The sequence below is a fragment of the Hypomesus transpacificus genome, chromosome 4, assembly GCF_021917145.1.
Source record: "Hypomesus transpacificus isolate Combined female chromosome 4, fHypTra1, whole genome shotgun sequence".
Taxonomy (NCBI): Eukaryota; Metazoa; Chordata; class Actinopteri; order Osmeriformes; family Osmeridae; genus Hypomesus; species Hypomesus transpacificus.
Window position 1 is genome coordinate 2,868,090 of NC_061063.1, and position 16,881 is coordinate 2,884,970.

General features: G+C 48.1%; 1 protein-coding gene across 2 annotated transcripts; it reads left to right on the forward strand.

Moving 5' to 3' along the window:
- Positions 1-467: 467 nt before the first annotated feature.
- zbtb10 (zinc finger and BTB domain containing 10) lies at positions 468-15,327 on the forward strand. 2 transcript variants are annotated; one of them, XM_047019063.1, is made up of 5 exons: positions 471-1,666; positions 7,762-8,767; positions 10,420-10,491; positions 11,732-11,907; positions 12,320-15,327. In XM_047019063.1, exons 1-5 carry the CDS (start codon positions 941-943, stop codon positions 12,608-12,610), a joined length of 2,271 nt encoding a protein of 756 aa, XP_046875019.1. In that variant the 5' UTR covers positions 471-940; the 3' UTR covers positions 12,611-15,327. The 2 variants fall into 2 exon arrangements, with proteins under 2 accessions (XP_046875020.1, XP_046875019.1); XM_047019064.1 differs by lacking the exon at positions 10,420-10,491 and having other exon boundaries at positions 468-1,666.
- Positions 15,328-16,881: the final 1,554 nt, after the last annotated feature.

Genomic DNA, 16,881 nt, shown 5'->3' on the forward strand with positions numbered 1-16,881 from the left:
GTTGTTCAGGTAAGGAGTGCCCGTCAAGAGTATTTTTTTTAATTATTTGATTCAAAAAAGATTGTAGTTAAACTTTTTAACATTTTTGGAATTAACTTCATTCTAATCTTATTCCATTTCATTCATGAAACCTCGTACATGAATGAAGTGTAATAGTATCAATCGTTTTAATGCACAATGTTTTTTTCGAGACTTATTAAAAACTGATGTTTTCTTAAATTCATGCAACCTTGCCAAACCCAAAATTATATTTAGGGTAAATGTTAAAATGAAGGTTTAAATAACATACACATATATATATATGTTTATATATATATATACCGTATAAAATAACTATCAATGCAACTTTCTTTTCGCAGTGCGATGTTGAAAAATGCTAATCATTCACCTGTCCCCCTCCTCCCACACCTTGAACGTATGATCACTTGTACCTACTTTTTGTCATTCAAACAAAACAAAACATGAGGGCCTTAGGACTCGTGCACAGAGCGCCGAGGGTTGTAACCCCGGTTGGCAGGAGGGATGAAAGGAAGACAAGGATTTGTAGGTTTGAGGACAAGCGAAACCAAAGATGAAAAGCACGCGGAAAATGGGTGCAACCACCAACACAAAAGACCCCTTGCTGTTAAACAGCACCCCCATCTTCCTTTAAATCAGCCCCCGACCCCCCTTTCTCTTGACGAGGTGCATTGTGGGGAAAGTCGTTGCCATTCGACCTCTGCAGGGCCTGCGCGGACGCAGCTAGAACCCTGAAATTCATTATGCGTTTAAAACCTTTATTTATTTCCGCATAACCTACATACTCTCACCGGGAGGCCAAAGCGGAGGAAAACGACACCTAACATTTTATTACGGAATCCTAAAATAGACGGTTCATACAAAACAATATTTGTCGGGAAGAATACTGTTAAGAAAGTGTACATTCTAATATATTAAGAAAATGTCCGGAGAGAGAAACCGCAGGTCGCTGGCTTTCCGAGGAGGTGGATTAACCGTAACCGGTTCCAGTGGTGTCGGTGGGGGCAACAGTAACAGCTGGGAGGCCCAGGCCTGTCAAGACCGACATTTAAACGGGAACAGGCCAGATCAAGAAGAAGACAGGGATTTGGGGGCAAAAGGACCATCGCAAGGGAGAGTGGAGGGTGGGGGCTCTGCCAGCGATAGCACAGAGCCAGAGGCAGAGGAGGAAGAGGACCCGGAAGGGGGCAGTTGGACAGCCGGGGACGGCGAAGAGGACCGTGACGGCTGGGTGGCAGTAACTGTGGGCGAAGACGAGTCCAGAGAAGGGAGCAGTTGGACAGTCGGGAACGGTCCGAACAGTGAGGACGGTGCTGGTTTGGGAAGCGGTGGCACGGGATCCGAGGACGACAGAGGCGAAGCTGGGAGCGGAGTAGACGGGGAGGAAACGGGTGCCAGGAAATCTTGGGTCGAAATGAGACCTCAAACGCTGCTTCAGAAACACTCACTTTTCCAGGGTTCGTGGTTACAGGAGTTTCCATGGCTCAAATTTTGTCAGGAGACAGGACTTATGTCCTGCTCTTGGTGTCACAACATTGCCACTAACAACAACGACGAGCTTGTTAAAGGCAGTCGAAACTACAAGCGGACCTTGCTGCTGAGACATCACCTGTCTCCTGAGCACGGGAGAAATGATCCAACCAAGCAGGTAAATTGAGAACCCCCCATGATTCGTTAAGGTTCGTTTAAGTTAACCCATGCCATTTTGTTATGAGAATATAAGAGTGGGCATGAGTGGCAAACATTTTGGTACCCAATAATATTAAACTAAAGTTGTGTGTGGATAGCCTAACTGTGATGGCAACCTGGTTGACAATTGACAGGTTGTTGACAGGCTAATGTCGGTAGTCCTTTTCCTGCTAGCCCGCTTTTGAAGCTGTCGTTTTTAGCTGACTAGTGCTAATTCTGTTCCATAGTATGTATTGTAAATAGCTAGCTAGCTAGCTAGCTACTTAAACTACAGCTAGAGAGTTATGTTGATTTATATTAGTGAACTAGCTAGCACTAGCTAGAGGTATCAATACAGGTGACAGTGTGGGTGAACGCTAGCTATACGAGTAGCCTAGCTATATGCTGACGGAACAGTCAGTATGTCGAAATTAAACAGTTGGCTAGCTTTAGAGCTACATGTAAAATAAATAAATATATATAGCTTAATGTATATGCTAACGTAGCTGGTTAACGAGCTCGGAAGTAGCTAACGTCAGCTGATGGCTAACTAGCTAGTGCTACAGTAGCTAACAGACCATAGTTGGTACTGTACTGTAGGCTACTAATATGAATGTAAGTCTAGGTAGCAATAGCTCTAGCTAGCTTGGCTTTTCCGTCTTTCAGATATATGGGAATGACATTACTGATCGCTTGCTTTAGCTAAGTTTCTCTTTTTCACAGCATAGCATCAAGGACACATAGACCTACGTTTATCAAGGGTTAGCCATTGTTTGCATAGCCCTTGCCAGAGAAAAGACTAACCGTTCAACCAGCGCCTTTGGCTTTGTTGCCCCAGCAACTAACCTGATACTAGCTTTAACTAGAGGTCAAACAATGGCAAAGCAGTTCGACCCTAGCACCGCACCCCTAGCCGACCCCCTCCTCCCCCCTCCTCCCCCCTCCTCCCCCCTCCTCCCCCCTCCTCCGCCTTCGCATGCTATTTGGTTGTTGGCTCTCAGTGGCTGATGACCTCTGCCGCATTTCTTCCTCTGCCCTTTGGGGAGCTAAATTAGAGGCATTGTGCTAGAATGACTCCCCAAAATCCATAGATGGTGTGTCACTTGCAGGGTGGACAGAGGGGAGGTAAATCATTTAGCCTCGAGCCTGACAGCAGAGCCTGGCCTGCACATGCACGTCTGAGGTCTGGGAATAGGCTTCAATGAGTTCAAATATATATCAGTAATAGAATGTCATGCCATCACCTGACCTTTTCAACTAATATAGATATACATAAAGATAAATAGACATGAATGGGGCAGTTGCGTTATTAAATCATATTCTTTGATTGTACGTGTAAATTAAGTTGCTTGCAACCAGACTAAACTCAAATTAAATCCTGTCCAATTAAGTAAACATGAATCATCAATACACCTGTTGAGACAAAAGTACACCAAAAAATCTGTAAGATTACCTTGTAAAAGGCTTCAAAATAATGGAATGTTGCTGTTGAGATGTGTTGTTATTGTACATGACCGTAAAATTCTGTGCCAAATACAGAATTCCTTTATGGATAACACTTATCCAACACAATTTTAGAAGGTGCCCCTTCTTCGCAACAGTCAAGACTCATCGATTTAAAACCTTACAGATCCTTTGAGTGACACATTCCAACTCCCTCACCCTGGCCCGGGATTCAAGCAGTCAGGGAGAATTAAGACCACGGACACTTTGACTCTAATATGTCAGGGAAACCCAAGAGGGCTGAGCCACTGTTGGTTCTTTAGTTGCCCACACACGCACGCGATCACTAATCAGAATGACTTAAAGTGATCCACTAACATGTACACATAACTAATTGGTGGGGAGAATACTGGGAGGGGATTACTGGATTGGGAGCCTAGTCCGCCCTAGCAACAAGACCAACCCCAACCAACCAGTTAATACTGTTTCAAAGTACTCCGCCTATCCTGATGGGCCATCACTGTCAAATGTATCCAAGACTGCTTCTCATCATTGAATGGTCTCTGTTTTCATCCACTCTTTCATCTTTGTATTTTCCCTGTTTTACAACCCATTCGGGTTGCTATTCTGTGTTATTAAGGTCAAAGTTTTATGCATGCAAATTGCCCCCCCCGCCCCCCCAAGTGTTGTATACCCCCATATATGGGGCCAAAGCGCATGCTGAATAATGAATAATGCCCTAACCTACATTGTAGAGCAGAGCCATAAAGGCGAGTCATTAGCGGCTGTTTCATCTTCACCCGTTCCTGTTGCTAGTCAGGCCCAGCTGCATAGAGCAGCCAGCGTAACCGGACTGAGCAGTGGGGGAGACCAGAGAGGCTCGGGAACTATCAGTCGGGGTCGACGCCACCCCTCTCTCTGGTGTCCTGGTTCCGTCCTCGAGGTCGGGGGGGGGGGGGAGGGTCGCCTCGCGAGGACGTGGCCTGCTTGACGTTGTTTCCAGTGTTGACAGCCGCGTCACCCTCCCTGGGTGTGATGAGCCAGGCTAGGACGACAGTCAAGTGTCCTAATGCACGTCGACTCCTCCCGTCTGTAATCGCTTTCTTCTACCTGGGTGTGTATTGGGGGGGCAGGTCATTGTGTGTGTGTGTGTGTGTGTGTGGAGAATGTTTTCCGGCAGCGAGCCATGCCCCTCTCTTTCTCTCTGCATTGTAAGGAGGCCGGGAGCCACGCAACCCCTCCCACACCTAGGGCCAAGCACACTGCCGTATTGTTCCAGCATCTGGGAGAGCGGTCGGGGTTGGAGGGTGTGGGGGGAGAGGGGGGGAAGGATGGGGAGGGGGGGGGGGGTACACTAGATGGTCAGTGAACTCTAGCCTCAGGCACAGGAGGGGGTGGGAATGGGGGTGGTGGGGGGACTGGGCGTGTAATTAGTAAATGCCCTGGTGTCACTGTTCTTGTTGTGTGGGGAACAATGTTACATCACACACATGATCAGGAGGGTTGTGTGTGTGTGTGTGTGTGTGTGGAGAGCTAGGGATCAGTTTGGCCCAGGGGTGTGTAGTCTGTTTGTATTTGCGTAGATATCGTTGTAAGATTAATAAAATCCCCCCCCATGTCCCTAAAAGTATCTTCCAGCTCCCGGCTTATACCCTCAGTGGCTGCAGCAACCTTAAATCCCGTCTGTCCGTCAGCAACGCAGCTTTCGTCATCAAGTCAACTCTTGACCCCAAACAAAGCTCCGTTCAGCCCAACCCCTCAGAAAATTCTCACCGTCGTGCATCATTCCACAAGTCGCACCCCCGTTTCACCCCTGTATAAAAAAAATAAAAAAAAGGGGCCACGTCAGTAGCTGATAGCTGTCTCCATCCGACCCGGGGCTCTGAATGCCGTCCAGAGCATCTGCTCTGCAGCGCTCGGCCTCACGCACACGTGGCACATCTGGGGAAGGGATGAAGCGAGCTTCGCTAGCACTCCTGGTCGAGCACCAGCCGAACACCAGCAGGCTAGCACGGCGTGCAGTGCGCGGCCCTGCACAGTACGTCTGAACCACAGTACTTGGCATCTCCAAGCCCACATTGTCAGTATTCATCCACATGAGCACAAGTTAGGTTGGATTATATTGCTGGGGTGAATATAAATGAGGTGAACAATTCTAAAATGACAAGCAAATGACTAAACTAAGATCATGCATTAACTAAGTAGGAATGTAGCTTCTAACTTGATAGCTAGCTCGTAAACTAGCAAGTTGATGTTTCCTGCTACTTACTGTAGCTAGGTTCCTCATACAATTGAGGTTATTCCTGAATACTTCCTATAAATTCCCCACCAACAAACATACAAAGTCCTAATTAATTTTTATATAAAGGGAATATATTACCCCCTAATTCCTGAATATCCCCAAATTCCCACAAAGTTTCCACCTCCTGAAAACTCCCGGAATTTTGTCAACTCTGTTTTTGAAGTTGTGTTGGTGTAACTCCTTTGTCTCTATTGTCCTGTGTGTCCTTGGTTCGCCCAGGAGTCGTCTGTAGCAACTTCCCTGAAACCAGGAAGCAGCCTTGTTCCACCTGTTTGTCAACCTTGTGTAAACCGTGGCTGCACCCTGCTACACGACACTCTCCCTCGATTGTATATCAGGCAGGGTGCAAAGGCTCCCCTAATCCAAGGTCCAAACCTCCTCGCTCCTGAGCGGTTGTAAGCAACCATAATCTCTGGGCTACACGTCTCTGGGCACGGTGGTAGAATCAACAAGCCACCACAGAGCCCCCTCCAACTTTGGTTGATGGGTAAGACTTCCAGAATGTTCACCTACTCAAAACAAGCGAGTGTGCTGCCTAGGTACGAAGGAGCAGCTTCCGGACTCCAGGCCGTAAAGGAAGCACGGTGCTTTATCCGAGCGAGGCCCTTCCCAGGCCTTTCTGTTTAAGTGGGAGCTCTCCTGAGAGCATCTAAGCTGCTGTGTAAGAAGAGTATGAGTGCACGCTAGCACAAAGCCCCCGCAGTGAACACTAAACACAACTCCAGTCAACAATGAGCCTGGGGGAAGAGGGCTGGCTATTGTGAGGGTAAATGGGGTGACCTGCTTGTGTTCTGTGTGTGTGTGTGTGTGTACATGTGTGTATCCTTATCTTCTAAAGCTACTCCCCCCCCCCCCCCCCCCCCCCCCCCCCCCCTCAGTACTTTCGTTCTCTTTCTAGCTTCACTCTCACTGCCTTTCCATTTTCCTTCTTTGGCTTATTCACTCTCTGACGGGAAAAAAAGAAGAATCAAGGATGCAATCCCCCACTAATTCTATCTGTCCATTTCTCCTCTCGCTCTCTCTCGCTCTCCCCTTCGCTCATTTTCCCGGCTTTACATCCCCTTTCTCGCCCATTACCCTTTCACCCTCTCTCTCCGTTCTGCCATCTCTCTCTCCCCCCCCCCCCCTCTCTCTCCCCCTCTTTCTCCCTTCTGCCATCCCTCCCTCCTCCTCAGCCCTGGTTTGCCCGGCTGGTCCAGTAAAGAGCCTCACATCTCTTCTGGACAAGGGCTTCAGTGTAGCGGGGTGGGGGCTGGGTGGGGACCTCACAGAGAAATGGATTTAATCTGAATTACTCGAGCTGAAACCCCAGCTGTGTGTGTGTGTGTGTGTGAGTGAGAGAGTGTGTGTGAGAGAAACAGTGATGGGATGGAAGTGGAAAGGAGGGGGAGATGCAAGGCTCGAGCAATGTGAATTATTCTGGATTAGGACATCTGCTGTGCAATTCTAAAATTAGGCAGAGATGCATGTACGCAGGGCAGTCGGAGGGGAATATTGGGTGGAGGTTTTCTGTGTTAAGCTATAGTGTGTGTGTGTGTGTGTGTGCTGAGAGATACCTGCATCCTGAATGATGTTGAAATGTCATGAGTTTGAATGTGATGTGGGTGTGTACTTGGCATGTGTGTGGTTTACACTGTATGAGTGTGTGTGTGTGTGTATCCAGTGCACTCCCCCTCCGGTGTGCTCCGTACCAGTCTGGCCAGCTGCCCTGAGTTCGGGAGGAGAAGGAGGGAGGGGAAAGTTTGGGTTTTCTCCCTTCTCAGTGACAGGTAGTGGGTTGGGTTCACGGGAGGGGAGGGGAGGCTGGGTGGACGGGCGGCTTTCAGGGGGATTTGCGTCTCCCCCTTCACATGCGGTCATAGCAACCGTTTCTGGGGGAAGGCCGAGGCGATAGACACGCAGGCAGCCAGGCGCAGGGATTGTTGTGGCAGAGCTGGCACCGGTACGACCGCCGCGACGTGCGCACGCATTTTTGGTGAGTTTTGGAGGTGTCGGTGTTTCCCACCGGTTTCAGCCAGTCAGCAGCCACCCAACACCTCCCCCAGGCAGAAAACCAGTCGGACCAGTCTCCCCCTAGCCTTTTGTGTGTCGCTGTGTCGTCGGTTCCCTGTGTGGCTGTATGTGTCCTCAGAGTTGTTTGTGTGGGACGTGTGCGTGTGGTTGTGTCATCGTTGTGTGCATGAGACTCACAACTTCTGCTGCGTGTGTCAGTGTGCATTCATGCCCGGAGCTAATACCAAACCAACTCCCAACGGGTTATTCGTTTGTTGAGAGTATCAAATTAACCCCCCCCTGTGCGCGTGTGTGTGTGTGTGCGTGCGTCCCCTCAGGAGACCGAGACGACCGCGGACGAGGCCCAGGGCGACGGCGGGGACTACCGGAGCAAGCCCAACGAGAACTCCTACTGCTACCAGCTGCTGCAGGAGCTCAACAAGCAGCGCAAGAGCGGCATCCTGTGCGACGTCAACATCGTGGTCAGCGGCCAGGTGTTCCGGGCCCACAAGAACATCCTGGTGGCGGGCAGCCGCTACTTCAAGACCCTCTACTGCCTGACCAAGGGCGAGGGGGCCGAGCGCACCACCAGCACGCACCTGGACGTGGCGGCCGTGCAGGGCTTCTCCGTCCTCCTGGACTTCCTGTACTCCGGCAACCTGCTGCTGACCAGCCAGAACGCCATCGAGGTCATGTCCGTGGCCAGCTACCTGCAGATGACGGAGGTGGTGCAGTCGTGCCGGGCGTTCATCAAGGACGCCCTGAACATCAGCATCAAGCAGGAGGCCCCCGACTCGGTGGTGGTGGACTACAACAAGAGGAGGACGGTGGCCAAGGACGGCCGGCGGGGCCCGGCGTCGGAGCGGAAGCCCAGCAACTTCTGGGCCACCAGCATCCTGTCCAAGCTGTCCATCAAAGCCAGCGGGAGCGGCGACCACCAGGGGAGGGAGGGGGAGGAGGAGGGGAGCGGCGTGAAGGAGGAGCCCAGCGACGTGGAGGTGTCGGCGGGCATGGGCGAGGCCTGCGCCCTGGGGAGCTCCGGCTGGGGTTGCGGCGCGGGGAACTCGTCGTCGGCGGAGGAAAACGACAACGGGCTCCAGGGGCCGGGGCCGGTGTTCGTCTGGAACGAGCCGGCGCCCGGCGCGGCGGCCGGCGGAGGCGTGAAGAGGGCGGTGGCGGCGGTGCGCTCGGAGCCCGGGAGCGGGCGGCGGAAAAAGCAGATCACGCGGCGGTTCGTGTACAACATCCCCCCGGAGCCGGAGGAAGGGTTCGACGAAGGCATGTTCATCCAGCCCTCGGCCTCCTACCCTAGAGAGGACTTCTCCTACCTCTCTGAGAACGCAGGTACACAGTCAACCCAGCCCTGTCCTATACCAGAGAACTGGTAAATCTATTAGTCATTATTTTTATTATTTTTATTATTTGTTATAATTGTTTTGTCAGATATAGTGAGAGAGTGACAGCAAAGGTAGGAGAGAGAGGGGAAGACATGCAGGAAATGTCCCGGGCCAGAATCTCACTCGGGCCCTGACAGTAAGGCCGTAGCCCAAGCGGTAAGCCCTCTACCCAGTGAGCCACTAGAGCAGCCCTCAACTCTTCCATTAAACTCAGATGTGGAGGTTCCCCGACAAGTTTAAATCAGGAGGGATCATAGCTAAGCTAAGATATGGTTTAAGCAAGTTAGCATGTTCTGTGTAGAAGCTAATTAACTACCCAGCTAGCTAGCCAGCTGGCGCACCTAGTGACCCCAGTTAATTGGAGCTCACTTTCAGAGCTTTAGCATTAGCATTGTTGCTACCCCCAGTAAGCATTGTATGGAATGATGATCAGTGGTGCAAGATAGGGGGCGGGAGAGGTGTGGTGGGGATGGAGGAAGTGTGTGTGTGTGTGCGTGTGTACTTCTGTGCGTGTAGCAATCCCTAATACGGGATAATGAAGGAAAGTAAAGAGGAAACATTCCTTCCTCCGGCTTCTTAAATGCTCCTCGAATGCGCTTAGCTCGACTTCCCCCAGGCACTTTAATAACCGGGGAGGGGGGGGGGGGGTGCTTCTAGGGTGGGCACAGCTCTAGAGACCTGTGTGTGTGAGAGAGAGACTCAGGACCCAGGCAGGAATTGCGTATACGTGTGCATTTCCTTTATGGGTTAACTGGAGCTTCTACTTTGGCATGATTCCTCTCTGTGCGTGTGACGGCGTGTGAGAAGGGACTACAGGTCGTCGGAGCCGTCCAGCGGGGTCTCTCTGGGGAGACTCTCTCGGCCTGCTTTGTGCACGGTAGATCAGCCAGATAGGCGGACTCACCGCCCCCCCCCTGTAAATTCTTGGTTCTTCTCCAAACACGGCCAGTGGATTGTTTAAAGGGGTGGGCTGTCTTCTCCAAACACGCTCGCCCACACCACACAATCGCCCCCCCCTCCGAGCCCCTCGGAGGTGCAAAGCCGTCAAAGGGGAGGGGCTGCCTTCCCTCCCTAATCCCCCCTAATGCACTGGGGCTGTCCTCGCCATTCCAAATATTGACCCAGAGAGAATGGCCCAGGCCCCAGGTACTTCCAGTGGGCTCCGGGGGCCGAGGCCAGCTGCCTCATAAAGGCTGGCCCCCAGTGTAAGATGAGACCTGCTCTCTCATTCTCCTATTAGGCCCTAAAGCCCAAGGGGGAAGCATGCATGAATACAGCAGGCTTAGGCCCGGGAAAAGCTTTTACATACAGTAGTAGGCTTGTGTGGGTGGGTGGGTGTGTCGAGTGTTGGTGAAAGGGAGAGAGACGCATTGTCTTGTTGTCAGCTCGACGTTTGCGCTGGAGACGAGGAGATGAGGTGTGGTGGGGGGGGGGGGGTCACCCTTTGTTGACCTAAGGTGGTGTTAGTATGTACCTACCTCTGTGCCGGCTCCCCTCCCACCATGTCCCCCACCCCACCGTCCTCCACCTCAGCCCCTCTTATCGTATCTCTTTTTTGTCTCCTCCCCTCCCTCCTCCCCCTTCCCTCTCCACCACCAGAGCTGGCCAATCAGAATACAATCCAGTACAGCCTCATTCGAGACTCCCAGCAAGGAGAGTCATGGGAGAATGGTAAGAGTTGTTTTTTGTTTTGTTTTTTGGCACGGCCTGCACAGTCCTCTCTTCATCCTCCTCCCCTTGTTTACCTTCCTCTCCTTGTCCCCTGGTGTGACCTCATCCTGGCTCCTTCTCTGGTGCCAGAGTTCACCACAGCTAGTGGATTATTACGTTGTGAGGTGTGTTGTTCTGACTGCAGTTGACTCTCTGCAGACATGATACCGACCAAAGATTTCAGTCAGATTTCAGATCAATATGTGTGATTAAGTCCCACAAGGTGGGGTACGCACACGCACACCACACGCACACACACACACACACACCACACACACACTAGGGGGGAAAAGCCACAGCACACACAGGTGATCTGCTTCTTCTCACTCCCCTTACTCCTTTACCAACCCCCTTAGCAACCTGCCTGACAACATGTTTGTTGTGGGCTGCTCGATTCAAACAAAGGACCGGCTCTGGAAAAGACTCACTGCTCTCTTTGGTCACTAGCAAATCAATAAGTAGCTTGTAACAAGATCAGCTGTCTTTGAGACCAAGACAGGCTTTATTGAGCTTGCTATAATGGACTATAACGTCCCCAGTTGTCAATGATTATCAAATGTATATAAAAAGAAATTGATTTGTGCCATGCAGACTTTGCAATAGCAAATTGTCATATTTATTTTTTTAGTTCTTGTAAACATCCAACCCAAAGAGGAACTCTGGGTTAGAAAATGACATTAGACTTATTGAGTTAGGATCTCCTGGCAGTGTTGCCATGGAGATTGACACCAGTTTCTAGGGCTTAATAAGGGTAACTCCGGGTGTGTTTTCCCCCTCATAAAGCACTGAGAGCCCCCCCCAACCAAACTCACACTCACACACACCGGCAGTACGGTACACACTCTTCATCTCCACTTGATAAACAAAAAATGCTTCTCAGAAATGACACAAGGCCATTACAGTAGGACGGCAGAACCCTTCCTGGTAGTTATGATATAGTGCATTTCAAAAGAGGAAGAAGATAATTTTTTGATATATATTTTTTTTAGGGAAATGTCATTTGAGTCAGAATTGTGCATAACTTAATTCCCCAGAACAGATACTTTTGCAATCAAAAATGTTTCCACCCTGTACTTTTTTCACAACTCGGTTGTGCACTAACGTCTAAACGCCTCTCTCTCGTTCTCTCTCTCTCTTTCGTACTCTCTCTCGTTCTCTCTCGTTCTCTCTCTCCCTCGCTCTCTCTCTCTCCCTCCCCCAGGTGAAACGTCCGACCTAGCCCTGAACAAGCTCAAGTGTCCCCACTGTAGCTACATAGCCAAGCACCGCCGCACGCTGAAGAGGCACCTGATCATCCACTCAGGCGTGCGCTCCTTCAGCTGCGACATCTGCGGGAAGCTGTTCACCCGCAGGGAGCACGTCAAGAGACATTCCCTGGTGAGGCCGCCACAGGACCCACACGACACCCTGCGCACACACACACACAGATACACAAACCCAAGTGTGCACCTAGGCCTATACGTCGTAGCACACACCTCGCGCTGTACAAATGTGAAGGGCACTTTCATGTGTTATTCAGATTTTGTATCGATGTGATTTTTGTCCAGCATTTTGAAATGCGTGTGTGCCGTCACCTTGGCCAAAGCTAGCCTATTTGATATATATTCCTCCCTCCAGGTGTTTTCCGTAAAAGCACATATGCTTAACATTCACTTCCGATCGCTCCCTCGCAAAACCCCCCCTCCCCGAGCGAAATCGCCCGTTCTCATCCGAAACTCACGCGAGCTTCTGCCCCCCTCTCTCTCCTTCTCCACCTCTCCATCTTCTGTCCCCCCCCCACTCCCTCCAGGTGCACAAGAAGGACAAGAAGTACAAGTGCATGGTGTGTAAGAAGATCTTCATGCTGGCCGCCAGCGTGGGCATCCGTCACGGCTCGCGGCGCTACGGCGTGTGTGTGGACTGTGCCGACTCCCACCAGGCCACGCAGGAGGGCATGGAGGGCATGGACTTCCCTCGCGACGACGACTTTGAGGGGGAGGGGGAGGGAGACGAGGACCTGGCGGAGGAAGGGGAGGAGCCCACCGACAACGACCAATCAAACTGGGAGGGCGACACGGGCGCCGCCCTCGATGAGGACTAGCCCCACCCGGTATAAGTAAATCGACGACAAAGATAAATTGTTTGCTTTTAGAAATCTCGAAAGAAGAAGAAAAAATAAATACAAAAAAACGACTAAAAACAGCTGGTAAACAATCAACAACTCCAAAGTGCTATCAAACCTTGAGGTTACTTACACACCTGAGTGTGTGGCAAAGAGAAAAGGCTTTGGTAGAGAGGGACTCCAAGATGTACAGATATTAATATTATTAAAGGTGTCAGACTCTGGGCTTAAGCACCCATTAGAGAAAGATTAAGATGAAATCAGGTTCTTTCGGTGTTGTATTTGTATTTCTTTTTTTCGGGGGAGGGTTAGTGTACAGCGTTAAGTTACAATAGGCCAATCATCTTAAAAGAAATGTTAATTATTTAATTTATGAAGAGAAGTTAATATGGTCTTATTAAATGATAATTCTTTCTGTTGTCTGTGTGCTAGCAGAGGTTCAGTCTTAGTTTCTGGCTGTGCTTTCTGTCAAATCTGAAAGTATATTGCTAGTTGCGCGTTTTAGAAGTGCGCTAAAGAAAAAGCGTTTTATGCCGACAGGAAGATTTATTTGCTCTATAGTTGGATATGTCTAGATGCCCGAAATTCTTCAGAAAATCTTTTTCTTTTCTATTTTCTTTTCCCTGCACAAATCTTGGAACCAAAAAATCTGTTTTGTGACTCTAATGTAACACAGCCATATTTATAATTTAATTTAAGAGGGCTGTGCTATTGTGCCAAGCAGAACGCACACCAAGATTTAGCAGGAAACAAAAAAACTACTGAAAAATGCTTAAGAAAGAGATGATTCTAAGCGGGGGGAAAAATACCTTTATAAAAAAAATATAAATTGAAAGTATAAGGGGAAATGTTATTGCTAGCTTTATACGAATCACAGCATCACCGTAACACTTTATAAAGCATTTTGACTTTCACTTAAAGCTTGAATTTTGCCAAATGACGGAAACGTTTGGTGCTGTAATGCTTGTCGCGAAATACTGGACCTAAAGGCTGTATATGATGTTTATAATCATAAAGCTTAAACTGACTCAGTTATATATTAATCAGCTCTATAGAACACTGTTGTGCTATGGCGACTATCAGGTATGCTTTGCCATTTTTTTTTACAAAACTTTAATTGTATTTAATGCACACACACACTCACATACCATTTTATAGATACTACCGGCAGTACTTGTTAATGACATAAGGACCTAGGTGGAGATGGATACCTATATACATATGTTTATATGAGGTACTGAGTATATACTTGTGAATCACTTGAACGTTGGGTGTGAGGTGTTTGATGAGTGGAGGAGACTAGATCATGTGATGTATGAAGTCTGAACGAGAAACTCCATTTGGATGCGTAAGAGTTTAAACAATTTACAATCGGTTTTAATTTAATTTGTTAAATAGTCTTCTTTTTTTTTTTTTTCGTCTGCCAGGTAGGCAACACTTTGTTGGATATAAAGTGAGGCTCCGTGGCGATCATAGACATGCACTTACTACTTTCTTTTGTGTGCTGGTTTTCTTGCTTCCCCAAAAGCGAGTCTGAATGGAACTGAGGTGAAAACTGTTGTGATAATCTTCCATGCGCAACCTTTTTATTAGCCATTTTGTTTTTGTTATTTAATATTATATTGACTCCAAAATGCAATCAAGACTGTTAATTTCTATTTGTCCAACCAAAATTGATGTTTAATTATTGTTGAAATGATGTATGAAAAAGCCAGGTAAACTATATAGTGTAGAGTTCCTCGCTTATGTCTGTATTTGTCAGATTTTAAATGTTTTTATGCTACAAAATCATTCACTTTACCTTAGATGCATATATATATAAATATATATGTTTTTATTTGTCCTGTATGAGAGATGTTTTCTTTTTCCTTTTTGGGGTTTTCATTAAGCACATATTTTATTAAGAAATATGGATTGTTTGCGGGTTAAAACCTAGGAACAGCAGTATCTGTTCATATGCAGTGGATATATTGAAGTGCTAATGACTCAGATGTTTAACTCCCTTTACTCAATGAAAAATGTATTTTAAAAAGACATAAAATATCCTCAACATGTTCCTATTATTTACCTTCAAATCACTGTGGGAGGGATTATATATATATATACATATGAGAATACATGAGAATATATATATATATATATATATATATATATATATATGAATTAAAAAAAAGATATAATTTAACTAGTTGATTTACTCGATGGAACACAGCTCGTTAGCTCATTGTAAACCTCGACCAGGTTCTGTGTGACCTCATAACCTTCCACTATCCGTTCACATGTGCTCGTCCAACAAACCATCCTGTATGTTGTTTTGATACTATACCATCCTACTGATTTTACTGTTTCTAACAGACAAACTCAAGGTGACGTGTTTAGATTTAATGCTGTTATTGTTATACTCTTATGGACAACAACAAAAAAAACTTATCAAAACACTACAGATGAAAACAGAGGGTTTTATTTCCGGCTGTATTTTTTTACGCTGTTGAAAAGGTGTATTTTTCAATTCTCTTGACAGTGATGCAAACACTGGGCCTTACTCTGGCCCGCTCCGAACAGAAACAAGTCAGGTTCCTCTTTTTACGTTTTTATCAAGGTTTTCAAGATGAATACAGTCTCCTTTTTCTGTTTCAATTGTACTACTGTTCCTTCTATATAATACATTTTACGAATAAAACTTTGATATTGCTTTACAAATCTTCTCTTCCTCATTCATTTCCATTTACTTCTCTCTGGCTTGAGTCATTTAGTGGCCTGCCCAACTCATCTTTTTGGGCTCCAATCCTTAACGATACATTTGATGAAATTGCGTATGTAGTGTATACGTTGTATTTCCTTAAATCAACAGAGCAATGCTTTGCATGAGAAACAAAGTGTTCTAGTATTATTATCTTTGTAAAGCTCTGTCTTGGAAGTCGCTTTGGATAAAAGCGTCTGCTAAATGAATACACGTGAATGTTAGCGTCATGCATTTCAGTGGTCGACTTCCAGACTCTCACTAAAGACCCTGTGCTGCCATCTTGTGTCAAGACACAATAATGTGGAGTTCAGTTATTGCTGACACCAGGGGGCAGTATAACATGTTTAATCCGATCGGGTAAACATATAGCGCAGAACCACTGCTGTGGGACAACGGCTGTAGAAAGTTGTTTGGATCACAAATGGATATTTCATTTAATTTCCAATTAAGCATTTCCTTTTCAAAGTCCATGTATCACATGGCATACTAAAGGTCCTATATCCCTCAATGCCTCTGAACGATCTACCCTGCAATACATACTGTAGGGTTTTCAACAGGATGTTTGAGAAAGCGATGGAAAAACTCTGAAAGTTGGTCTCTACTGTGGTATATGTTTATCCATTTCTGTTTGTGAGTATGTGTGTGTGTGTATCCTTCCTCTCCGTGTGTGTGTGTGCACAGCGCTTGAGTGTTTGTACACACACCAACACACCCATCAAACATGGCTCAGGGCAGTCACACACTGGCCCATTCTTCTATATGTCTATGAGAATAGATCTGGTGTGTGTTTGTATGTGTGTGTGGGGGGGGTGGGGGGGGGGGGTGAAAGGGAGGGGGGCCTCCATTCAAGGCTCTTTGTGTGGGTGTCTGTCAGCAGTGTTGTCTGAGGGCAGGGACCATTGTACCCAACCACTGCTCCTTATTGACACAAGACCTTCTCTCTGCGTGTTCCTAGGCCCAGGCCCCCGCCAACCCCTGAAACTGGATCCTTCCGAGCACAGGAAAGTTTGTTTTCCCTAACCCGCAACCCCCATCACCCCCCCCCCCCCCCCCCCCCCCCCCCACCCCCCTTATACCCTTCCACCCTGCAACTATTGTCTGGCCCTGTGGAGTTTAAGTCTAAACGGTGGCGTTGACACGGTGTGTGTGTGTTATGGAGGGGGGTACGCAGGTAATCATGCCGTCCCAGCTGCAGCAGCTGGGCGTGAGCCCTGTGTGCTCCGTTAGGGCCCGACACCATCCGCTGTGACGTGACACTTCTGAAGGGGTGTGTAGGAGTACGTGTGGGTGCGGGTCGTTTGAAAAGATCGTTCCTGTGCTCATCACTTTGCTCTTGAGCAGGACAGGGTGTGCAGGTCACGACACGGTCGTTCCAGGAACAGACACCGGGGATTTGAACGCTTGGCGTGGATAGGCCTCCTCTTTGAGACAGGCGGAGCTCAGCGGCAAAGCATCCGACTGCAGAGTCCTGAGGTGACGTGCGCGCGTCACTTTGGATAGAAGTGTC

Bases quoted from the DNA above. Each gene is read 5' to 3' on its own strand.
- zbtb10 (XM_047019063.1), top strand. From the start codon at position 941: ATGTCCGGAGAGAGAAACCGCAGGTCGCTGGCTTTCCGAGGAGGTGGA. The intron at 8,768-10,419 runs GTACACAGTCAA...CTCCACCACCAG, and splicing joins CTACCTCTCTGAGAACGCAG to AGCTGGCCAATCAGAATACA. The intron at 11,908-12,319 runs GTGAGGCCGCCA...CACTCCCTCCAG, and splicing joins ACGTCAAGAGACATTCCCTG to GTGCACAAGAAGGACAAGAA.